We start from the raw sequence: 27,320 nt of genomic DNA on the forward strand, positions 1-27,320 counted from the left end.
AGAAACAATTCAACTTCTGAGTTGTATCAGCACCTCTGTGTGCGTGCGTGTGTAAGGGCGTGCACACAAATCACGAAGTTCAAAGGTTAATGGGTAATTAGTGCTCCTCAGGACAAAAACTATGATCAACCCCACCCCTTCTGGATCCCCGTGAATACTAGTAAGAAAAGGGGGTGCACACTCACTTTATTTTCATCCGGGTTTCAATCGTTATTTAACAAAATTTCGAGACAAAAAAGGGGTGGTGGTGTGTGTGTGTGTGTGTGTGTGTGTGTGTGTGTGTGTGTGTGTGTGTGTGTGTGTGTGTTTGGGGGGGGGGGCGGGGGGGGGGGGGGGGGGCGGTGCACACCCTGCTGCTTGTGGTATCCCTGAAGTTGGCGCGTTAGTTGTTAATCTGTACCAGGGTATCAAGGTGATGCGGGGAAGATTCGGGTTAGAAGTAGTCTTCAGCAACCCACCCGCCTAACGGGATCGGGTGGTCAGACTCGCTGACCATGTCATGGTGTCCCAGTTGCGTAGAACGATGCTCATGATACAGGACAAATTTTATGAATTGCAACTTCTTGAGTTTATTTTACGACAATCCGGGGCTTATCCTCGCCCCCTCATCAGGTTGGTTGAGCTGAACTGACTCATAATCCTGTTATAACGACTTATGATCTCAATGTAACGACTTTCAAAACTCGTAATGACTTTAAAATATCGATGAACGACTTTTTAATTAAAATCTCGTAATAACAACTTCTATATCACGTGATAATGTCCTTACATTTAATTAAACGTCCCTTTAAAATATCGATGACCGACTTTTTAATTGAAATCTCGTAATAACAACTTCTATATCACGTGATAATGTCCTTACATTTAATTAAACGTCCCTTTAAAATATCGATGAACGACATTTTAATTAAAATCTCGTAATAACAACTTCTATATCACGTGATAATGTCCTTACATTTAATTAAACGTCCTTTACGAGTTAGGGTGAAACAAAAATCAGGGTTACTCTATATAGGCTCCCTGATAAAATGTAAGGACACTTTCGTTAGTGTGTGGTGGTGTGATTTGAGCTGTGATACATTAGCGTAAGGTTCATCCTTAAATGAATTGTTCCTATATTTATATGCCAGTGTCCGCTTTTTAAAACGAGAGAAATACTTTCATTTCATTGTGCATTGTAGAGTCGGTTAACTAAATTTGCACAGTCTTGTTCTTTGAAAACAGTTTACTGCAAAGAAGTTCGTGCATCATGGGTTATTGCACATAGCCTGTTACTTCATACAGTATTAGGATGGTGGCTACAGTGGAAGCTGTCTAAACCGGCACTCATCTGGACTGTAGAAATAATCCAGTTTAGACAATGTGACGGATTGTAGTGCTAATGTCCTCTCTGCAGGTCTTCAGCTTATAAGTATTTACTGATACGTTTTACATTATGCTGGTTCAGGATGAAATTAGACCAATATTGGAAAAATACAAATTCGAATATGTCATGGTGTATGCAGATCATACTACGAAAAAATACGGTACTGACGTGGTGCTATTGTATGTCATATTGTTCCAGGAAATCATGCGGATGCATCTATTATTGTACAGAGAAATAGTAATGATGTATGTAGTATTGTACTGAAAGTAAAAGTGGTGTACATGTATGGAGAATCTCACCCGAGTGATTGTCAGTATAGCCCATTATTATATCATGTCGTTATTGTAATGGCACAATGAAGTCTTTGTGATATATAGTATTATAGTATTTTATTGACGATATATCGGCTCATTCTCAGAAAAGCGATATCACCGATGGACCCTGTTTTGGGGAGATAACTGTAGTTCAAAGACATAACACAGGTATATGTAGTTTTATACAAAGTCAAAAGACTGTCATGTTTAGATTTGTACAAAGACATAACACATGTCAATGTTGCATTGCAATGAGAAGAAAGACTCAGCACACATGAAGTCAAAGTAGTAGTAGTAATGGTAGTTCTTGGTCAAATGAAAATAATTCAGTATCAATGCCTGATAGGGTCTCAGTACATACACATCTCGTACCCTGGGGAACATGATATAGATACAGTTGGATATGGGAATGAAAATGTGATGCTATCTACAGCTACGGTCATATCGCCACGGGAAGTGAGTGTTGGAGAAAACCAGAAGAAATTAAAAACATTAAAAGTACTTTAGATGAAAAGTCGTTACTACGAGTTTTGGGAAAGACGTTATAACAAGATTTGAAAGTCGTTTTTACGAGATTATAAGTCGTTATAGTGAGATCCTTATTTTGGGGGAAACGCAGTTGTCCCTTCAGGAATTTCATATATAGTCTGGTTCATAATTATTGAGAATTTTTCTTCTTACTTTGAGCTATCCTATCACCTCAACTGATTCACTGATACTTAAAACTAAGTAATGGTATCAGGGAGGTAACTCATCTTTGCCTACTGAGTATAGTACAATTAGAGTTACCTCCCCTGAATTTGTAGCAGACGTCATTTTCCTCAGCACTGTCAACAATGTCTGCTGAAGATAAGAGAAGGTTGATTTTTGAGTTGTGTAATCAAGGAATTGATGATGTAAATACATTGGCAGAGAGAACAGGAACTCCTCTTTCTACTGTGTATAGGATTAGGAAGAATTTTAAAGAGGGAAAGGATTTGGGGCACCAGAAAGGAGCAGGGAGACCCAGAAAATTGGACTTCTCAGATCGCGTCCGCTGGGAATTTTAGCGTCTAAAAAGCAAAGGGCAAGCATCTCCAACATCAGGTATGAAATGATAGAAAGGGGATCAACAGTTGTATCAAAATCTACAGTTAGAAGAAATTTGATTGATCTTGGATGGGAGAAAAAGACTGGAATTCCTTCTCCTCTCATGAAACAAGAATATAAAGACAGGCGTGTTGAGTGGTGTTTGGCACATGATAACTTTGACAGGGAACATGTGATTTTTACTGATGAAAGCTCAATATGGGTATATCCCAATAATGTGAAAATATGGACAAAGTCTGCGTCAGCACCGTTGTATCGACGACCTAAATACAGCCCAAAGTTTCATGTATGGGGAGGGATATCCTTATTAGGAACGACCCCGCTGTGTGTGTTTGAGGGAAATCTGACAAGTCAACGCTACACTAACATATTAGATAATTTTCTCCTTCCAAGTGCACATGTGTTTTATGGAAATGACTGGATTTTGCAGCAAGATAATGATCCTAAACACACCGCAAAACATGCCAAGCAGTGGTTTCAGGAGAAAAATGTGACTGCATTACCATTTCCTGCATATAGTCCTGACTTAAATCTCATTGAGAACATTTGGGGGGTGATGAAGGAATGTGTGAATCAAAAGGGGTTCACAAAAATTGAAGACATGAAGAGAGAAGTGGTCCGATACTGGGACAGCATAACTCACGAGACACTAACCTCTCTGATAGGAAGTATGCCTACCCGTCTTAGACTGTGTCGTGAAGCTCAAGGAGACTTGATAAAATATTAAATTGTTACCTACACAACATGAAAAGGTCAGTTCACTTTCACAATACATTCAGTTTTATCTGATTTGTTCTCGTTTAATAATATGAAATGCTTTAGCTATTCTCAATAATTTTGAACCATACTGTATTACTATTACCGAGAAGAATAAAATATACGTTATGGATTCAAGCTTTCTTTAAAGTCTAGTTTCCGGTGTAAAATAATATAATTGCGTACTCAAACAAATTATTACACTTTTAAATACATCATGACATTTGGATAGGCGCGTGTTTATCCGTTGTTTTGTAGACGACATACAAAGGTGCTGCTAACGGACAGGGTTGACTTGGTACATTAACATTCATGAACGGGACACCTGTTCCAAGAACGATAACTCTGTTTGACCAAGGAGTTCTTCAGTGTTGAGAAACGCAAGCAGACTAACCCAAAATGGTGTAACATTCATGCTAACAAGGTAACTAATCCTTACCAAACGCTTGTTAACTACAATATGTTTATCGTATTCCACATACGAAACCAACGCATGTTCTGATAAAACGAACCACGATGCGTGAATTTTGCGTTTTTATCCTCGAAACTTTCGTACAAAAGGAAATGCTCTGTTGTTGACATGACCACGAATAGTGGACCTGTCCATTTCAATCGAGCGAAGGATTACATGGGCAGCATAAGTCCATTGTGCAACATTTATTTCTTGTCATCTTTTATGTCATGTTCTAAAAATTCCAAATCGGAGAAACCACACATTTAAAACAACAACAATATTTGTCACCAGCACAGAACAAAGAAATACTATCAGCTGATTATGATTGTCAATTTATATTAAAATAACTGATTAGGTCTTACATTGACTGAATCGAATTGTCGTGCGTGTTGCAGTGGTTGGCTTTAGTACATTGATATGTCAGTATTTGGTTTTGTATCATAAGTATGCAAAGATATTGCACATTTTTAGGACAAACATGTTTTGTTGTTGATAGTAATAATGAAGTACAAATCTTAAACAAGATAAAGAAATAACTGTCCATGCTTCTATGAACTTCTGTTTATCATTTTAGTAACTTCAAGTCAGTAAGAGTTCTGCCCGTACCCCCCACCCCAATCAAAAACCAATATTACAAACTGACATGCATGCTTCACCTTAAAGATACATTCAGTAAACTAGTGCAGGTATAGAAAAAACAAACTATTAATGAGCTTATTTCAGCGTTGGAATATTACATGGGGGAAGGTGGGAATATTCTACATAAAAAGAGGGGGATACAGATGGAACTCTTTCCATTAAGTCAAGCGCAAAAGAATCAATGGATGCAAATATGTTTTTGTTTCAACACTAACAATTGTAAAACAACAATCAGTATGTACGTGTATTTACACAGTTACATGCATGTAAGGCATATATTATGGCAGATACAATTAGGCTGTTAATGTGATTTTGTTTCATCACAGTTACGGACTGTTCAACATTGGATAATGCTACTTCATAAGATTCCAAATAGGTTTGCCGTTCAATGTTATAACATGTTAAAATGATGGATGATAATGGGAAAGAATGTTGGGTGTGTGATATATAAGAAATATTCTTTTTATGTCTGTTTTTTCCCTTGCTTTGATGTCTCAAGATGTTTGAATTGATAAAAGTTTAAAAGATTAAGTGACATATTTTCACAAAACTGACAATGTCAATATACCCTCATGATTTGTGTGTCATTCTGAAAAAATAAATTCATTACTTTTTTCTTAATAATATAACTGAGCTACAGGAATGGAGTTTAAGGTGAGCTTTTTGTAAATTACAAGTATCGTCACACAATGTTAAGCGTGTAATCTTAGAAAGAGGAATGTACATGATGAACATGATTGTTTTTGTCATTACTGTAATGACAGCTGTTGAGAATGAGTTTCATGTATTTTTCATTTCTAAAAACTATAAATTTCTTATAAACACAGGCCTTCCTGTGATCTCAACTGTGTACAAGATGATCAAGTAATAAAAAAGTGGATAAGCTTAAGACATATAAGAATTATATTGTCTGTTTCAAGGTTCCTAAAAGAGATTTTAATATGTGATTGTATATTTGTATTTCTATGTGAATGTACAATGTCAAAAAAACACAAATGTAGTATAGGTCATATGGCTGAAATTTTGAATAAAATAATCTGACTGTCTGATTTTGAATTGAACTATCTGCCAATTTGAGTAGGTAAAGAAATGGTTAGCAAGGCTTTGAAAAAATGTTCCTTATGAGAATAATGTAGAGTGGATCTTTACAAACTGATTTTGAAGGTCATTTAGCGTTTTTTTACATAAATGAGCTGACGTTATAAAAGCTTTCTAAATTGTGTAAGCATGGTACAAATATTGAAAGAAGTTTTAATTTGGTTGCCAACAAATCCAGTAACCATGACAACTGATCGGCAATTTGTCATTGTACACTGCATGAATTATAGACTGTGCCTTCAAGCAATAACCTTGTCTTAAAATGGAAATCTGTCAGTTTTGATGATTATATTTTGTGTAATGCCAAACAACTAAATGAGTTTTATTATTTGGATGTCTGTTTAACTAACATGATTCACTTTGGTTTGATGTTTTAGTATGATTGCACTGAATAGGTACTTGAAATGTACTGTTATATACACTTATGATGAACTGTCTTATAATATACTGAGAGATGTGAGGGAACTGGGATGTATTTGTGGGTCTTGGCCTCTTGCTATCTGATTTAGTTGAAATGCAGTTGAAATGCATGTAATTAAATACAGTAATTACAATACTAAAATTGATTGTAACTTTTAGGTTTTGATAACCATAGCTGTCTTTATAACAAATAGGGTTCAAAATGGATCTTAGGTGGTGAATGATTTATTGAAGAAGAGTCAAGATACGCTATCTTGGTAATCATAATAATTGGAATGCATTGTTGAATGTACTTGATTCCTTGAACGTCTTGAGTGATGTGTAACAAATAAGCTTGAATTATGCCTGTCACTGTCAGTAACCCTGATGAATGCAAGAATAAGGGACAGTTTGGTAACCTAGTAGTTAAAACATTTGATCATCACACCAAAGACACAGGTTTAATTCCTCACATGGGTGAAGTCTGTTATGGGTTACTGCACCCTGATGTTGGGACAGTATGGCTAAAGTAGCATAAAAGTGAACTCACTCATACTCATTCATGAATAATTATTTTTCAGTTTTTGATTATTTAAGTAATGCTTCAAGTTTTGTAACTCTGTAGGTTATGTCATATGGTATCTTCATCAATGACTATGAGCCTGTGGATTAATTTAAAAGAAATGTAATTTCATTTATAATTTAACAGTATCAATTTTTCATATAATACTAAAGAAATAATTCACACTGTGATTGTGAAGCATTTCTTGTTGACTTTTAGTGGTGTTTTTTTTGTACAGGAATGCTTTGACGCTATGGCATGTGCTGCCCCTATTGTCTCACCTTCTAAACCAGCCATCAGTGAGGTTATCAACGTGAAACTCTTTATTACCTCCTACACTGATGAGTTCTTCACTGAAAGGGAGATAATCAGGAAAGAGGTATGTATTTATATTTGTTTGTTTGTTGTTTAACACCATCCTCAGCAATATTCCGGCTGTATGAATGCAGTGTCTATATTATCAATATTTATCTGTTTAGGAAGTCAGCTAATGCATGTTGTAGGATTTGCAGTGATTTTCTTAAACTCTGCAAATTGTAAAATATGTTAAAACCATGTCTACCAATCTTCTTCATAATTACTAGCCAACAAATGTACATACTGTATTTCATCTTTTATAGTATTTTCTCCATTATCCAAAAGAGTTTCGATTAAAGGTCCAGGTTAGAATAGGTCTTCGGCAAACTGTGTTTGCCATAAAAGGTGACTGTGCTTGTCGTAAAAAGCGACTAACGGGATCGGGTGGTCAGACTCGCTGACTTGGTTGACACATGTCGTTGGTTCCCATTTGCGCAGTTCGATGTTCATGTTGTTGATCACTGGATCGTCTGTTCCAGACTCTATTATTTACGGACTGCCGCCATAGCTGGAATATTGCTGAGTGCGGTGTAAGACTAAACTCACTCACTCAAAAGAATTTCAAAAAGGGCATCGAGTAACTGATTTCCAAGTATCAAGTTATCCATGCATATGATTCTTAAAGGCACAGAGAGCACAGGAATTTCACTTAACTTCAGTGTACAATAAAATAAAAACAACCAAGTGTTGGTATCAATTATTGTATTCTTTGTACTGAAATTGTTTTGAGAACACTCTGAAAGAACTTGGTCTCATATTCTTCTGTTCTTTGTCAGAAGAGCAGGAAAAAGGGAAGGGCACAAAATAAAATGGGTAGGGTACTGCACCCTGCTAAAAATGAACAGGGAAAGCATTATTTGAATATGGATTACTGATCAAGAACACAGAAATTGACCGTATTATGTTTCAAACCTGTCCAAAATCATTAGCTAATTAAACATATATTTCCAGATACTTCCTGAAGTTCGAGCATGGTGTGAGCAAAAGAAACTAAACCTAATTGAGCATGCAGTCAAATGGGTAAGTAGACATGATCATTCTTGTTATCTAAATAGATGCTATTCTAATATCTATATAATGTTAATTTCAACATTGTGCTTGACTATGATATGAGTTTATCATGTTATTATCATTTAATCATGTTTAATGTAATGTTCAAATGCCAAAATATGTAAGAATATAATAGGTGGGTTTTTGTAGATAAATTCCTGAATATTGCGTCAGTTCTTCTACTTTGTCAGTATATCATGCATGTTATATAGAGGATCCAATGTGTTCACACAGTAGGCAAGTGAGTTTGAGTCTCTGTTCACCCAGCAGAAAATGGGTACCTGGTGGGATAAGTCATGTGACTATTAGGCCTACCTTTAGAATACAGAACCACAAACTTTAAAAACATGTCATAATGCCCTTTTACATAATTGTAGGTGATTAGGGTTAGGTTAGGGTTAGGGTGGGTTAGGATTATTGTTAGGTTAGGGTAGGTTAACATAACCCTAACGCCCTCATGAGATGTTGTGGTGCTGTATTGTAAAGGTCCTCCTATTAAGTACCTATTAGTCTTCTTGTGCTGCACAGGCAGCTTGGGTTATTGGGAGTAATACTATCTAGTTGTTTCCGCTTAGAGTGTGTCCCTGCGGCATGGAGTTCAGAGCGATATAAGTAGCCCGTAAATATATTCAAGGCATTCAGTTTACAATCCTAAGTATTAGACATGCCAGAATTTGCTGTTACTGAAAGTGTTTGTATTTTACTATTCAATAGGAGTTTGAAATGTACTGAAAGTGTTTGTATTTTACTATTCAGTAGGAGTTTGAAATGTATTCAAACTTCTTGTGCTTTCTATTTCTAATGTGATGTGTTGCCATTAATTTCAGGGGGGTCGGCACCCTGACCGCAGGGAAGTGTCGGAGCTGGAGAGAGCACAGACCAGCATTGAAAACTGTTACTACAACAATATCATGCCTCTCTTCATCAATATTACCAGGTAACGTTTTCCTGATGTCTGGAGGAAACATGTTGATAATGTTGTGAAAGTAAAGGTGTACCATCATTATTTCATGGAAACTTTTTGCACTTTGTGTCTTGCACAGTATGGATCAGTTCAAGGAGCAAAATTGCATGAATGGATCAGAGAGGCCACAGTCCTTTTGGAAACATACTAAGAAGTGATATTTTTTAACCCTTTTCAGGTTTTTGGATATTCAACATTGAGAAATGCAATTTCAGTAAGATAATATGATTAAATGGTTGCTGGGCAAAAATTGCAAAATAACAAAGTGTACCCCTCCTTAGTGCTGGAACTGTTGTGCTATGTATGGATCTTAATCACAGTCTGTCAAGTGTGGACTTTATTTTAAGTATTATGATCCAGAACTGCAAAAAGTTAGAGATACCGTTTTCACAACACAAGTGAATGTCACTACAAATTAAAATATTTTGGATCAGTATATATTCATATATATTTCAGTGAGTCCATTGGTTGGGTGCCTATGTGGGGGGAGTATGCTGATGAGGTGATAGAGGACTACATTGAAGCCTATGGCCTTCTTGTGGAAGACCTTCAAGTCCTGTATGGAGCTTACAGGGAGGATAATCTCAACTGTGAGTTACCTCCCCATCAATGTATATCTGTTTGATATTGTGTTTTGCTGTGATTTTTGCATGCATTTATTGCTAGTTGGTTCATGTGAATGTTTTAACACATTTAACCATTTGTTCCATATTTTTCAGCTATTTTTCTCATCAGAAATGATTCTTTTCTTGAATCTGTATGCGAGGATGAAAAGAAGTATTTTGTACAGAGGACCTCGGCATCAGAGAAAATTTGTGGACCGCATGACAAAATATCACAAAAATTTCCAGTAAGCTGCTTCTTTTATTATCTCATCAGTTGTAATTTGGGGAAGAAAGTTCCCCATGCATGTTATTGAAGTCCATCTAAAGTGAAGATTTTTGTCAACAATGTTTGACTAAGATGATTTATATCATAGTATCCATGGTATTTTAATTCCAGTGTTTGATAATGCTATATTTCAGAGTCATCGAATAAAGCACTATAAGTGTGAGTACAAAGGAACTGATCACAAGAAGAGACCTCAAATCAAACTAGCTGATGAGCTCAAACAAGAGGTAAGGGATAGATATTGATGTTAATGACGGGATAATATTGTTGATCATGCCTTCAGTCATTGGTTGCTTGTTCGGGTGTTGGTTGCTTGGTCAGGTGTGATATCCTCCCACTGACTCACTCACTCACTCACTCACTCACTCACTCACTCACTCACTCACTCACTCACTCACTCACTCACTCACTCACTCACTCACTCACTCACTCACTCCTGAAACAATGTGTAGCATGTGACTGGAAATGGTTTGTCAGGCTATCAACTTTCTGAAACTATGTATAATATGTGACTGGTATTGTCTTGTCTGATTATCAACTTTCTGAAACAGTGTATAGTATGTGACTGGTAATGTTCTGTCAGATTATCAACTTCCTGAAACTATGTATAATATGTGACTGGTATTGTCTTGTCTGATTATCGACGTCCTGAAACAGTGCGTAGCATGTGACTTGTAATGTTTTGTCTGATTATCGACTTTCTGGAACAGTGTGTAGCACATGACTAGTAATATCTTGTCACATTATCGACTTCCTGAAATAGTGTGACTTGTAATGTTTTGTCTGAATATCAACTTCCTGAAACTGAGTCTAGCATGTGACTGGTAATGTTTTGTCTGATTATCAACTTCTGAAACAATGTGTAGCATGTGACTGGTAAGGTCTTGTCTGATTATCAGCTTTATGAAACAGTGTGTTGCATGTGACTTGTAATGTTTTGTCTGATTATCGACTTCCAGAAACAATATGTTGCATGTGACTGGTCATGTCTTCTTGACAGATTATCGATTTCCTGAAGCAGCGGGTAGCATACGACTATTGCGGAGAGGAGCCCATGGTTTCCAACCACCCAGACAGCTTTGTGCACGCCGCACACAGGGACTTCCTCCACCAGAAGAGCCACATGGTGCTAGGGAGAAATGAGGTTGTTGTGAAGGTAATATTTTCAACTTGATACCCACATCTGTTCATTGATTTTGATTTGACCCAAGCATTGTTCAACTGATGATTAAATAACGTTTGAAAAAGCATGATTCAAATTTGAATGACTGTTACCTTTGTTCATTTCAGAATAAAGTCTATAAAATCTCATTCACATTTTTTTGAAGACATGCATGGTTTCTCGTGTAGTAAAACACTGTTGAAAGCAGTTTTTGTATTGAGTGAGTGAGTCACTTCACTTTTACTTGGACTTATATTCCAGCAATATCACAGTGCTGGACACCAGAAATGGGATTCACACAATGTACCCATATGGGTAATCAAACCCAGGTCTTTGGCATGAATGCTTTAAACACAGTGCTACCCCACTGTCCCATTTTCTATCACAAATACTGACTCCCAAGCTTATGACTGACGATGTATTGATCGCTTGTTGTACCTTAACATCCTTGATCATTGAATATGATCCATAGTATTGATTACCACACTTGACAACATCCTGAATATTTTGAAAAAATTTGACTCAAGTTACTACATAATGAAGGGACTCTTTAAAACACTCTGTCGTTTATTATTTCATTATTTTGATTAAACTTTTAACTATGATTTTATGTAAAATCAGGTGTTCTTTTATGTTTATACTGAGTATACTTGCATTTGTAACAGCTGATAAAAAGCTACGTACATTCACTGCTGATTAAGGAGTCTTATTTCCAAGATTGTAAAATTGATCCATATAATGTTTGTATAGGTTATATGAAAAAAAAACAAGTTGAAGTAGTTCCAGTCCCTTTTGATAGCTGACAATATCAAGTTTTGTAAGAGGTAACGGGCAGATAATTTTAAATCAGAGTGAACGAATCTGGTATTTCCTGTATTTTATGATGTGCATTTATCAACAGAAGTCAGTTGCTGAACCATCGATAGTCATATTTACTATTTCATTTCTGCTATCATTTGTTATCAGAGACACAACAATTGTAATCTATCGATAATGCATCGTTACATCCCTATTCATTTGTCTATTGCAGATTGAAGATTATATTTTACATGAAGACAAAGATGTGCCTTTGTTATTACTGGGAAGCCCAGGATGTGGCAAGTCATCCATTTTGTGTAAGGCGGCCGATGTCATCCTCACCAAGGTTGAAAAAGGAGAGATTCACGGGTAGGCCAGCGATTTCCAAACTTTTTTGTGTGTTTGTAACTAATCTTTGAAGGTTCTCTGTTTTCATGAACTTAGATCCTGACCAGATTATATGTAAAGATTTGTACAGGTAGATTTAGTTTGCTTTATTTAGTGTTAGTTTTTGCAAGCCATCATTTTTAACTGAAGAAGCAGCAAGCATAATCAGCTGGATCCTTAAATGCAGGATACCTCTGTTGCAGGGAGGGTGGCAAGGCATGGCATGTATTTTATCACTTTGTGGGGGCGGTGCCAGGCTCTACCTCTCTGGAACCCATGTTAAAGAGACTGCTGAGAGAAGTGGAGGCTGCCAAGGTGCGTTCATGGAACAATAATACCTTTGGGTTTCTCGATACTAAATTCGACTTATTGTCTAGTCATTCATATAGAATTCATTGGATGAAGATATCTTTTTTACGCAGTTTAAGTTAATTAAATCAGTTAAGTAAAATTTCATCAAATGGGTCCTTGGAGAAAAAAGTTAAACAGGGCATAATTTGGGATGGAGTAAAATTGGTAGTACTTTAAGGTAGCAGCAGAATGGAAGTGTGTAATCTGAAAGGCTTCACCTCAATGCAGTCATCTGGATTTATGAAGTTCAGGATTTACTAATCAGTAATTGGTTAGAAGTAATGTCCCCACAACTTCATAAAGACATTTCTAACAGCAATTGTCAGGAAGTAGTCCAAATTAACTGACTGCATATGAATGAGGTTGAACTGTATCTAAGGGTGTGTGTCAGCGCAATTTGGTTGTTTCAGGACTCCAGTAACATGCCGAAGGACTTGGATGCTACAGCACAGATGTGTTGTAGTGTGTTGTCTAATCCCAACACACGGCCTCTCATCATATTCATTGACGCTGTCAACCAGGTGAGTGAAAGAAACTGCTCCTCGCTTTGTATACGGTTAATTCACCATTGTATCATCTCAAGGAGACAATCAAGGAGTGTTGATGTGCTTCATGTACCAATATTAGTGCTAGCAGAAAGTTTGGTATCTATTTAGCTGATCATATTTGTCTCTGCTCCACTGAGGACATGAATATTCCAGCTGAGGTAATCAATGTCAAAGTGATGATTACCAGATATGATTGAGTTAGTGATTTGTAGTTAATAAGTGAGGATGAGTTTAGTTTTATGCTGCTTGTAGCAATATTCCAGTCATATGGCAGCAGTCTGTGAATAATCGAGTCTGGACCAGACAATGCAGTGATCAACAGCATGAGCACCAATGTGTCAGCCAAGTCAGCAAGCCTGACCACCTGATTATGTTAGTCGCTGCAGTTAATGCAGTATTGCTGTTAGTTTATGGTGTTACAGTTTACTGTAATACTGAAGCCCAAAGTGATGCACATGTTACTTATTTACTGCCTCACTGAACCCACAAGCTTTGGTATGATGATGACAACCCCACTTTGGGTTTGAACCCAAATTCAATCTGGGTTGCAACCCTTGAAAGTTTGGGTTAGAACTGATCTCTTCAGTAACCCATCATTGTCATAACGACTTGATTAACACATGTCATCTGTTCCCAGTTGATCATGTCGATTACTTGATGATTTACAGACCACCGCCATATAGCTCGATTATTGCTGAGTGCGGAATAATACTGAACTTGCTCACTCAATCTAGTTTATCTAAGGGACACAACCCTGCATAATCAATTCTAGTGCCTGAGATAACTTTGCCACTTCCCGTCACGATACGGCTGAAATATTGCCGATGTGACGTTAAATATTAACTCACTCACTCAGAATTTCAAGGTCAGAATGAAGGTGAATCATTTATTTTATAGGTATTAGTATCTTCCTGAATATTGACTGATACTGCTGTGTTAATATGTTGTCAATTTGTAACCTATACTTGGTTCAAATGTTCATTTCAGTTTGCTGAAGAGCAGGCAGCAAGAGTTTTAAGTTGGTTACCAAGGAAACTGGCTCCCCAAGTACGATGTATATTTTCAATGATAGACAATACAGATCATCATATGGCCTTGATGAGTAGGGAAACAAAACCTATTGAGCTCCACATCAAACCCCTCGACCATGCCTCTCGCCAGGTGGGTTCAGTGCTTGATAAGAGCTATATTCTTTAAGGTATTGCTCACAAATAACATCCATGTCTAGTGTAGAATATTTGTAGATATATGTAGATATTTTTCTCTTGATATTTTTGTTGGAATCTCACAGCATTTACAAAAGAATCTGTTGTACAAACTTGTTGGTGTTTGATTTATTAAATCTATTAAATCTACGTAAATCATAGTCATGGGGAACCCATTTTTATCTGCCATAAATTATTGTACCCTTGGTGTTACTTCGATGTTATCCTTTTACAGATTCTGCTTTGAATCTATCTGACTAATGTATTTCCCAATCCTTAAGACATATATATTGCTCACACTGCTCTTGTCATGGTTTTACAGATTTGATTTTTATCCCAACTTCATGTAATGTGGGGGGATATAGTCAATGCCTCGTCTGTCTCTCCATTTGTCTGCAATCATTTTGTTTCCTGAGCTTAACTCAAAAAACTGTTCCATATTTTTAGACCAAAATTAGTAGATGTATTAAACTCAACCTGTGGTTGTGCCTTTTGCTATTTACAGATTTTTGGCATTTTTATTTTTTTGTTTTCCATGGGAACGTTTTGGTCTTAGTCTAAAGGACGGAGTGTGCTTCATTTTCGGAGCAGAACTCAAAAAAACGTTCAGTATTTTTCTGCAAAACTTGGTAGATATCAATCAGAACCTAAAGTAGTGCCTTTTGTTATTTTTAATATATTAATTTCTCGTTTTCCAAGGAAATGTTTCAAACGTAGTCTCAAAAGGGAGAGGTGTGTTTAGTTCCGGAACTTGAAACTTCTTAATATCTATCTGCAAAGTTTTGCACATATGTGAGTCAGACCCCAAAGTGGTGCCTTTTGCTATTTACAAATTTTTTGCATTTTTATTTTTCCTAGTTTCGATGGAAACAATTCAGACTTGGTCTCAAAAGGGAGGGATGGGCTTCATTTCCTGTGCAGAACTCAAAAACCATTTGATATCATTCAGCAGGTCTTGGCAGATATATGAGACAGGTCTTGAAGTGCCTTTTGCTGTTTGCAGATATATGGTTGGGGATATAGTCGACGCCGCGTCTGTCTGTTCGTCTGCTTGCCCGTCCATAATCATTTTGTTTCTGGAGCATAACTCAGAAACTGTTCAATATTTTTAGACCAAACTTGAAAACCATTTCATATCTTTTGAACAGGTCTTGGCAGATGTATGAGACAGATCTTGAAGTGATGCCTTTTGCTGTTTACAGAAATGTGGCATTTATATTTTTAATGATTTCCATGGAAACGATTCAAACTTAGTCTAAAAAACAATAAGTAACTGTCAGATGATTTGTCCTTTCTAATATGTGGGGGCTGGGGGGATATGTCATTTTCTGTTGACTCTTGTATTTTTAATGATTTCCATGGAAATGATTTGAAGTTAGTCTAATAAAAACATCAAGTAACTGTCAGATGCTTTGTCCTTTCAAATATGTGGGGGCTGGGGGATATGTCATTTTCTGATGACTCTTTCTAAGTTGGGAAGAATGTCACAGATTTGATGTTTTTTGTTTTGAAGATTGGATTGGTTGTTATTTAAAAGAATTTGGTTGTCCTTGACCAGGAACCTTGCTACCATTGTCCGAAAAAGACCAGGCTCTCACAGTATTATTGCTAAAAGGATTGGGCAAGCCTTTTTATACTATCTAATTTAGCCTTCTACTATCTAATTTTAAAGCTTAGCAACCTGTCAGGCTTACACCCAAACATTTGCTCTCTACACACCTTTTCATTGTTTTTTGTGTATTAAATAGATACAGTACTTAGATACTTAGTACTTAGATACCTGTCTGTGGTTGTTTCAGAGCATGGTGTGTGAGATGTTGAGGCGCTATGACAAACGTCTTCCTGCGAGTCAGCTGGAGGAGCTGCTCAACAAGCAGTCCTCAGAGAACCCTCTGTGGCTCTCTGTGGCCTGTGAGGAGCTGAGCCTGTTGGAAGATGCTGACTTCATCTCACAAACTATTGTGGCACTACCTAATGGCCTTCTTAAGTGAGTTGTAGATGGTATTAGTGCATATTGATATTAAGATATCAGGGCCTCTTTTCACAAAGCAACCTTTACAGAGGTTAATCTTTGCTCCCATTCTTTAACATTGTACTAAGGTTACCTTAGTGACTTATGACCACCTCAGTACTTAGTGAAAGGAGGACCAGTTCAATGCTTAGGGGTAGTAATTAATAAGGTCTCATTTTACTGAAATGAGTAAAAATTCTTTGTGTTAGACTTTTCTGTTTGACAAAACATAAGTTTGGTTTGTGCTTTCTCTTTGTAATGGTAGGTGGAATATTGCAGTCTCAAGCAGTCTCAAAATTCTTAACCTGTGAAGGTAATAAGGTTGAAATCCAAATTTCATTCCAGTGTTGTGTGCAATTTAGTTATCAACTGCTTAAAAAAATATACAATTTCAAATTTGCATGTCCTACCAAAGAGTTCTGATAAGAATTATCCAGCCTTGTCATTTCGTGTTTTCAACATTTGTGCTTCAGCTGATTGTTACCTGTCTCTTGTATAAATATGGTGTCTCTTTCAGCCTGTTAGAGCATCTACTGACCAGGCTAGAACATGAAAATGGCGGGAATTTGCTAGTGGCCACCTTGTGTCTGCTGGAGGCGTCTGCTGCCGGACTGTTGGAGTGTGAACTCAGGGATATACTTGGAGATGAGGACTCTCTCATGCCGCCTTCACCTTATGACGAGAAAGGTTGTTTCAATTAGATTGATGTGATGGTCTGTACATTAGTAGAAGGGACACCTGTTAGCCAGTTGTTCAAAATGGGCTTCATACCCTCACTATGCAAGAAATGATTGATTGCTGGTTAAAAACTGAAATGGTGCAGTAGTTCAGATTAGGCATTTTTGTGAAACTTTACATTGCTATGTGATGCCATGAGCTAACTGACATACCATGAGATTGCAGACATGCCATTAGATGACTGACATAACATATAATAACTATCATACCATAGGATAACAATATGCCATGAGGTATGTTGCCATGCCATGAGATAACAATATGCCATGAGGTATGTTGCCATGCCATGAGATAACAATATGCCATGAGGTATGTTGCCATGCCATGAGATAACAATATGCCATGAGGTATGTTGCCATGCCATGAGATAACAATATGCCATGAGGTATGTTGCCATGCCATGAGATAACAATATGCCATGAGGTATGCCACCACATTGTTAACATACCTTGAGATAAATGTCAAGCTATAACAAAGCTGACATGGCATGAGATAACAGTCATACCATGAGATAACTGACATGTCATGAGATACATGATATGCCATGAGATAACTAGCATGCCATGAGATAATCATCATACAATGCGATGTCTGACCTGCCATGAAAAAACTGACATGCGACAAGCAATAAATGACATGCCATGAGATGTATTGACATGTGAATGAGATAACTGATATGCCATGAGAAAATTGACACCATGAAATAAATGACATGCATGTTTAGATAACACAGCTCATTCATCTGGTCATTCCTCCATTTCCCTCTGATCTGGAAATTTATTTGTCCTTATCAGAAATATTCTTGCTGTATCATGGTAGGTTGTACATTATTTAGTCCAGGCCAACCGGATTAGCGAATGATTTTAAGAACAGCACATTAAATGCTTTAGCAAACAAGTCACTGAGCCCAACCACTCCATGTGTTCAACATTTGAAACAAGCATGTGGAACTTGGGTTCCAGTTCTCAGTCACAATGAAAATGACATATGTTATCACGTGAGTGTTTTTTTGGATGGATAGTGTCCTGCATTAGGAGTAAACATTGTAGTAAACATTGTAGTTAGCAAGCCTTGTCGAGTTAAATACATAGTGTTTGTTTGATGCAGGATATTAACCATCCCAAAACACACAAGTGCGATAACCTATTTATCATACAATGTCATTCTTACTTTATAATTTAAAATAATGGGATTTCATTTGCCACAGATCATGAAACTAGACCTTGTGGGATGTTTTCACGTATCTATGATGTCACAAATGTGTGCATAGTAATATGTGACATCACAAGCTTGGTGATGCAATTTTCTATCGATCACTCATTTGACTGTGTTACATCATGTAGAAAGCTTTTGTGTCAAAGCACATATTGTTGTCAACAAATCTTAGCTTATGTTTGAAAAATAACAAAACACCTTGTGTGGTATTTCAGAAATTTTCAATTAACCTTTTCAACAACAAATACACTTTAATAAATTTTCTGGGATCAAAGCGCTGACAGTATCGTAACCACGGCTGTCAATCCGGTCATTATCACCGACCCTTGACTCCGTCTTTGTTTACACTGTGAAAGTAGTCCCAAATATTTGCATATGACCTATCTAATTTGCATTGATATCTGTATATGACCCCAGCTGATACCGAAAATATTAGTTGGCTTTATCCTGCCAAGAACACTATCCATTGTATCATAAAATAGGTATGGAAGGAAGATTTCCATTGTCTCTGTATGGTAATAGTTGTAATATTTGGTCTTGCAGAGGAGAAGGAGTGCTCAGAGAAGGAGAAGGTGAAGCAGAGGGGATCACTGTCAGACAGGAAGTGGATGCGGATCTTCTCCACACTACGTCCCTTCCTGCGTCCCTATGGTGACAGCAAGGAGGGACGCCTGGACTTCTACCACAGAGCTCTCAGCAAGGCGGTGAGGAAAAAGTAAGGTCTCTTCCTCGTTACTATTTGCATTACCCTTAACCCACACCTCCAAGCAATTAAATCTTTTCTTTTTAAATCTTGGTAATCTGACGGATACCTTATTCCTTTAATTGTCAAATATCACATATTCAGAGTGACAAAACGCAGAAAATAAGTCAAATGTATAAAGTTGAATTCTATAAAGTTGTTCCGGATGGGTTCAGGAGGTGGAAGAGCAAGGTTGCACTTTATGTTCCTGATAATGCACGGTACTGAGCACAATTTGCGACAGTTGCCCAGAAGCTGCATCCAGATCTTCCCAACCTTCAGTGTGTTTATTGGATGTGCGGACTTTGGTTGCAGGTACTTCCGCAAGGGAGAGGCAGAAGAGCGAGAGGACGTCCCGGTGCAGGAGGACGAGGACAACAATGAGGGGAGCTTGGAGCGTGAGGAAAAACCTGATGCCTTCTACTGGTGGCACAAGAAGCTGGCAGACTACTTTGAGACGGTCACTAACACAGACAGGAAGGTTGAGGTTGGCCTCATTTCATACCTTTCACCTAACTCGCTGGTGGTATAATATTGAGCTAACTTTATGGATAGCCACTTCTTCCATTTCTTTAGAGTGATGTTTAAATACAGATTCTTGTACCATTGACTGAAAAAAATCTGTACTGAAATGTCTCACTCTCAACATAGAAGGAGTTGATGGATCCATCAAGTTTGTTCGATACTGTATGTCCCAACTTCCAAAATGCCACTCGTAGAAATGTTTGGTGGTGTTACAATGATACAATGTTGCAATGTTACAGTGTTACAGTGTTACATATCTTGTCTTCTTGTAGGAGTATCCATACCATCTGGTGTGTTTGGATGACAAGTACCGTTTAGCTCAGTGTCTGTGTGATTGGGACATTTTCGACCAACTCTACAACGAGGAATACAGCTCTCAGCTGCTTGCCTATTGGAGAAAGGTCAGATTTGTAATGCCACAAGTCCTTTTCAATATAATTCACTTCTACAGGAATCTTATTTCAGAATTTAATAAGAGACCCAAAACATATGCAGTAATGATAAGTTGTTGATGGGGATCTCTTCTGGCAAACAATTCCAGTGTTATAGCTGCTTTCAGTCTCCTTCCTTTCAATTCCCTAGTGGAAGTCGTAATGCTGTGTAGCTAGATTCCTGTAAAATTATTTCTTAGTCAATAAGCCCTCTTTGTGCTGTGGTAATCTTAGCTCAAAAACATCAAGAAAGCATATGATTTACGTTTCGAACCTGTGGGTTTCTTTGTAACTGATTTTCTGACCAGAAAGTGAAGGATAAATGTTTTCCAAAATGTATCACCAAGAGATGAAATATTCGGTTATAATTTTAAGTAGTGAGCTATCTTTTCAGGTTGGTCCTTCGGCAGAGATGATATCGTATTATGAAACTGCCCTGTCCAAGTTTGAGGAGGATGAATCAGTCAATGAAGAGTCTGTGTCTATACAATACGAGAAAGTCTGTAGAGTCGTGTGAGTACTGTGTGCTTGTTACATGGCTACCATATAAAATAATAGCCTCAAGAAAGTCCTTCTACATCATGGCTTCTCAGATGTACTTGGTAGTACTTACGTACAGCTAATGTCTGGTGTCTTATTTCAGCAGGAATGTTTGACCGTTCGATTGGATTAAGACCATCGGATGTAAGAGATAACTAAGATATGATTGCAGTGACAGCAGTGTGTTACCTTGCCAATTGTGATTTCACCATCAGTCCATACACCTATTTAACCACACATCTACCTTCTCATCCACCTACCCTCCCATCCATCTACCATCCCACCCATCTACCTCCTCATCTACCTACCCTCCCGTCCATCTATCTCCTCATCCACCTACCCTCCCATCCATCTACCTTCTCATCCACCTACCCTCCCACCCACCTACCCTCCTATCCATCTACCCTCCCATCTATCTACCTCCTCATCTACCTACCCTCCCATCCATCTACGTCCTCATCCACCTACCCTTCCATCCATCTACCTCCTCATCCACCTACCCTCCCACCCACCCACCTACCTTGGCATCCACCTACCCTCCCACTCACACACCTACCTTGGCATCCACCTACCCACCCATCCATCTACTTCCTCATCCACCTACCCTCCCACCCATATACCTACCTTGGCATCCACCTGTCCTCTCACCCACACACCTACCTTGGCATCCACCTACCCACCCATCCATCTATCTCCTCATCCACCTACCCTCCCACCCACACACCTACCTTGGCATCCACCTGTCCTCCCACCCACACACCTACCTTGGCATCCACCTACCCACCCATCCTTCAACCTCCTCATCCACCTACCCTTCCATCCATCTACCTCCTCTTCCACCTACCCTCCCACCATCTACATTCTCATCCACCTACCCTCTTTACTCTCTTTACCTACTCATCCACCTACCCTCCCACCCATCTACATTCTCATCCACCTACCCTCTTTACTCTCTTTACCTACTCATCCACCTACCCTCCCACCCATCTACATTCTCATCCACCTGCCCTCTTTACTTTACCTACTAATCCAGCTACCCTCCCATCCATCTACCTACGCATCCACCTACCCTTTTTACCAACTCATCCACGTACCCTCCCACCCATCTACATTCTCATCCACTTACCCTCTTTACCTACTCAGCCACCTACACTCCCACCCATCTACCTACTCAGCCACCTACCCTCCCACCCATCTACCTACACATCTACCTACCCTCTTCACCTACTCACCCACCCACCCTCCCAGTATCTTCATCCTCATCCACCCACCCTCCCAATATCTTCCTCCTCATCCACCTACCCTCCTTCATCCACTCACTCACCTCCTCATCCACCCACCCTCCCAATATCTTCATCCTCATCCACCCACCCTCCCAATATCTTCCTCCTCATCCACCCACCCTCCCACTATCTTCCTCCTCATCCACCTATCCTTCCAATATGTTCCTCCTCATCCACCTTCCCTCCCTACATTTACCTTCATCCACCTAATTGCCCATGCCACCCACTCATCTGCTCACACATTTTCTGTATTTTTGCTTTGGAGGTAACATCTTGGAAATGTTGTACATTTGCTTTGCATAATAACTTGAGGAATTAGGGCAAGTAGAGGCTAAGTATTTGTACTTTGTAACACCCACTCTGAAACTCTTTGCCATAAAGATGTCATTGGTTTCTGTGAAGTTCTGCTGTCTGTTTCTTGATGGTTTTGCTGCAAAATATGACATGATGTTTCAGAGAAAAGTTCCTTTGAAATATCAGAACTGAGGTCCCTTGATGTGAATACATTGTGATGTGAACACATCTGTATGTGACAAGTAGACGAAAAAGTAGAAATACAGTGTACTCAATTCCTCTTTAAGAACCCATGAAGGTCCGGGGTAGAATAGGCCTTCAGCAACCCATGCTTGCTGTAAAAGGCGACTAACAGGATGGGGTGGTCAGGCTCGTTGACTTAGTTGACTCCTGTCATCGGTTCCTAATTGTGTAGATCGATGCTCATGCTGTTGATGGATTGTCTTGTCCAGACTCAATTATTTACAGACCACTGCCATATACCTGGAATATTGCTGAGTGCAGCATAAAACTAAACTCACTCACTCCTCTTCCAGAATTCAGGCAGGGAAACACTATGAAGCATTAGAGCTATTAAAAACAGCCATGAAGATAGAGGAAATAGAACTGGGAGCTCGGCCGCATCGCATGGTTGAGCTGTACGCCCTCATGGCTGAGATATATGATGAGGTAAGGTTTGTAGTGGAAGATGTGGAAGGGGAGATAGAAATAAGGTTTCTTGAAACATGTCAAAATCTATATGATATCATTAACAACTTGAATTTGTCAGTAAATCTTCTCCTTTATAACAAGAAAAAATAACTGGACATGCTGTGTGACAGGTGATCATTTTGGATCATTTTAGATATTTTTGAAAAAACATGTTTGTCATTCTCACCAGAACTGCTGATGGAATGAGCTGATGCTAGTGTGCTGATTATACCTTAATGTAAGGGAATCAAGTTTTTTCAAGTTGTCAGACTTTCAATATGTCTGTGTAAAAGGGTTTCACCAAATCAAGTTAGGCAATGGATGTCTTCTGTAGATGGGTGGGTTTGCTTTGAGTGGTGTTGGGGCAGTGCTCTCTCATCACCCTGAAGACGCAGATTTGATTCCCCACATGGGCACACTGTGTGAAGCCTATTTGTGGTATTGCTCAGAGTGATATTGCAGGAATACTGCTAAATGTAGCGTAGAACCATACTTACTCACTCACTTTTAGAGGTATCTGTGAATATAGCTTGTTGCAAGCATGGGTCCATAGGTTTTCATGCATTTAGACATGCAGAAATGAGGTATTAAGTGATATGCCAAGCTTTTCAAAGGCAAAGTCACTGACTCACTGACATGTTTGATTGGTTTGATGTGGGGCAAGTGCTCTCCATTTTCCATGTGTTTACAGAAACTGAAGCTGAATGACTTTGTATCTCCAAGTCAACTACCAGACCTCAGGAAAACCATATACTATGGGCGCAAGTCCATTACAATACGAAAAACACTACCTGGAACATATCATAAGGTGAGACGTCTAAAAGGAGGACTATGTAAAGCACCTGTCCTCACACTGGAAACCATTAGTCTCATTTTGGTAGTGCATTTACTCCAAGCAATTCCCGAGCTATATGTAAAACTTAAAGGTCCAGGGCCTAGATTTTTTACGCTCTCCTGGTGCTAAGATACTCATAAGTGCCACAAATTAACATTACTTTACGACTATCTTAGTGCTAAGAGAGCTTCGAAAAGGCCCTGCAAGATCGGAAGATGGAACAAAGTAAATAATCTCAGGCTACTATGTTTGTTTATAGTGCACACATCTTTCAATAAAACACATCAGTGTGGATGAGTTATGATGGGATATGTAGTTTTCTGTCTGCATGCTATCTTCAAAGCATTCATCAAAATAATATACTGAATCCCTTGAAAGGGTACACATTGTACATGGGTTTGCACTGTTTTCAAGAATATATGATCCATTTGCCATCCTAGAGTGAAGCCGAACTGGGAAATTCTGAAATTTAACCTCTCTCTTTCAATTCCTAGTTTAAGCTATCGATGAGTCTCATGAAGCTTGCGTTCAACATGGAGAGCTGGGAAGCATGTGGTGGGGGTCCTGAGCTGACAGGGAGTGAAGCACTGGCTGAGGGCAACAAGTACATTGACAAGGCACTGAAGATATTCCAGGAGCTCAATGACATGGGGCATTATGCTGAAGCCTTGATGACGAAGGGTGTGCTGGCACCGAGAGGCAGTATGGAACAGCTCAAGGTTCGTTGTACATGTAACTTCCTTCACAGGAAGCTTGAGTTGGCACTTCTTTGTTCATTCTTCTGTGTTGCAAAACCGTAAGTTCGTCACTCAGAAGTGAAGTCATGGAGATAGAAAACGATGACAACATATGAATGATTGCTGGGAATACCTGCAGAATTACTGATACAGCATAAATTAACATCACTCACTCACATATGAAAGATGTAGTTATCTGTAGCATATCAGTTGGATGATGGATGGATAGGTAGGTTTCTGGGTCAAAAATGGGTGGGTACTGGATCAGTGGATAGTGGTGTGGGGTCAGGGTGGATGGATGGTGTTGTGGATGGCTTGGACAAACAGATGAATGGAAATGTCAAGATTGGAGGTGTGAGAGTCAAGATGTTGTGACCATGTTTTGAATGTAAAGGCTCTTTGTAGACAACATTCATGATATATTTCCAGCTGTTTTTAAAATATTGTACCTTGTTAGTCATTACCTCTGTCTTATGTTGTGCCCACTATAAAGACCCTGCTGCACATAGTGATTACTGTGCTATGATAATAAAACCCTCTGTATTACAACGTGGACTTACTACAGTGGTAGCTCCAGGCTTTGTGAAACTGAGCCCAGAATTGTAACTTGTGGTTGGGGTCACTTGAGATATGACAACAAAGTAACATGATTAGAAAGTGATCTTACTACAAACACTTTGATGTCTTGATATCTTTGGACCTATGAAGGTGTGGGGTAGAATAGGTCTTCAGCAACCCAAAGGTGACTATGCTATGCTTGTCGTAAGAGGCGACTATTGCGATTGGATAGCCAGGCTTGCTGACTTGGTTGACACATGTCATTGGTTCCCATTTGTGCAGATCAGTGGTCATGCTGTTGATCACTGGATTGTCTGGTCCAGACTCAGTTGTTTACTGCGATATAGCTGGAATATTGCTGAGTGCAGTGTAAAACTAAATTCACTCACTTGATATTGTGAGGTAGCTACTTGATTTGGGTTTTTACTGGACCTTAGCACATAATTCATAAGTTGGCCAGACCAATTTCAGTTCTTGTTTTACGGATACGCCTGCCATATTTTTTCAAGAATAGGAAAACAAAAATTAATTTTCACTGCTCAAAAAATAAAATCCTAATGTTTTTTTTGGCTGAAAATGTAAACTCACAAGAAAATACTTTTTAGGTTGTTTTTTACCCATATTCACTTCATAAATTTCCAAAAGTAAAATACTTTGAGTATTTAGAAGGAATATTAGTTTGGTTGGAAACTTTATTTTTAATTTTTTTTCCTGCCTGCCTTTAGGTTCTCAGAGGACAAAAATCTGGAAAACAAGAAATAAAATTGGTCTGGCCTTAGGGCTGTTATTGAGTGCTGATAATCTGTGTTGCAGCTCTACAACCAGGCAATGGACCTGTGTATGCAGATGTACGGAGAATTCCACATCCTCACCTCTCGCCTCTACATCAACATCGGCATTGTGTATGAGGACAATAACGACTACAAGAAAGCCTATGAATATTTCAAGAAATGGGCACGTGTCAGTGAGGAGATTCTTGGACCTGATCACCCAAAAACATTACGAGCCAAAGGTGTACTACGAGAATCTCGGTACAAACGTATAGCACAGGAACTTGGCGAATGGGATGCTGAGGAACCTGAGCAGGATGGCATGGCGGACATCGAGGAGGAGGAAGAAGAAAATCCAGACACAGAACATAATTATGATGACACAGTCGGGCAGGTGGAGCTTGTTGTGAGCCGTGAAGATCTTCCATTGGACAGTTTTGTGGACAATGTTGCAAATGGCGAGGCCATTCATATCGCAGCAGAGTCAGGATTGAATGTTCTTGCTGAGGTGGATTCGGATGATAATAATGAGCTGTTGATGAACGGATATTTCGATGGAGAGGATCGAGAATCCATCAATGAGGAACACACAGATAGTGAGAATTTTTATGATGACAATTTTGAGGACTACGATGAGCAGTACATACTGCATGTGGATAATGGGCCTGTGATTGAAGAATTCAATGTTCATCTCGGGGATGATGATGATGATAACGATATTGTGGAACTTGCGTCACGGGAAATAGATGACTGTGACAACCGGTACGCGAGTGATGGGCGAGAGGATGATGATGATGATGTTGGACTGCACCACAGATACAACCGGTCCTGAAATGATGGGCTGATAGGTAGAAATGGTGTATTGTATGATATATTACATTTTTCAAACTGTATGTTAATGAAGAGACCATGAATAATGTAATACTATATGCTATTTTAAACCTTGTGTTATGGATATTATTTGTTACAGGCCTCATACCCAGCTAAATAATATTACTGCTTTCAGCTATACACTAAATTGGATGGAACTTTTAGGAATACTCATCACAGCATTTCAGGAGATGAGAGGCGATGATGTAGCCTAATGGTTAAAACATTTGCTTGTCACGCTGTAGCCCCAGGTTCTACTCCCAACATTGGCAAAATGTCACACAGTTCTGGTGTCCCCCACTGGATTATTGCAAGAATATTGCTAAAAGTGGTGTAAAATTAGATAATAGAAAGTAGATAAATATATCTACTTAAACGCTTGCTACATGTACAAAAACAAACAACACTTCTTGTGAATACAAGTAAGATGTTCACAGGTTGTATTGTTTTAAAGTGTGAATGTTAAAATATTCGTAGAATGGTTCTGTTTGTCACAAACTACTTTTTAAGTTTCATAACTGCCAGTTATTTCTGATATTATTGCACCTGTTGCATTTTTTGTTTAGGAAGTGGATGTTCTGTTTGACAGGTAATAAGTAGTTCTGGAATACCCATGGTTGAAAATCCTTTAGTGGGTTGGTGTTGGGACTATTGTCATAGTGATAGTTGTAATACTTAATGTATGCAGGGG

At 38.6% G+C, this 27,320-nt stretch overlaps 1 protein-coding gene across 1 annotated transcript; it reads left to right on the forward strand.

Moving 5' to 3' along the window:
* Positions 1-3,914: 3,914 nt before the first annotated feature.
* Positions 3,915-26,591, forward strand: LOC137290985 (TPR repeat-containing protein DDB_G0287407-like). Its single transcript, XM_067822219.1, has 22 exons — positions 3,915-3,949; positions 6,916-7,056; positions 7,986-8,054; positions 8,912-9,021; positions 9,505-9,638; positions 9,768-9,898; positions 10,074-10,166; positions 10,940-11,095; positions 12,132-12,268; positions 12,490-12,601; positions 13,048-13,158; positions 14,173-14,346; positions 16,190-16,377; positions 16,919-17,088; positions 18,898-19,069; positions 19,412-19,583; positions 19,894-20,022; positions 20,447-20,565; positions 22,706-22,838; positions 23,551-23,667; positions 24,189-24,413; positions 25,803-26,591. The coding sequence occupies exons 2-22, from the start codon at positions 6,931-6,933 to the stop codon at positions 26,589-26,591; spliced, it is 3,567 nt and encodes a 1,188-aa protein (XP_067678320.1). The 5' UTR covers positions 3,915-3,949; positions 6,916-6,930.
* Positions 26,592-27,320: the final 729 nt, after the last annotated feature.

This window comes from Haliotis asinina, chromosome 7 (genome assembly GCF_037392515.1).
Source record: "Haliotis asinina isolate JCU_RB_2024 chromosome 7, JCU_Hal_asi_v2, whole genome shotgun sequence".
NCBI classification, from domain to species: domain Eukaryota; kingdom Metazoa; phylum Mollusca; class Gastropoda; order Lepetellida; family Haliotidae; genus Haliotis; species Haliotis asinina.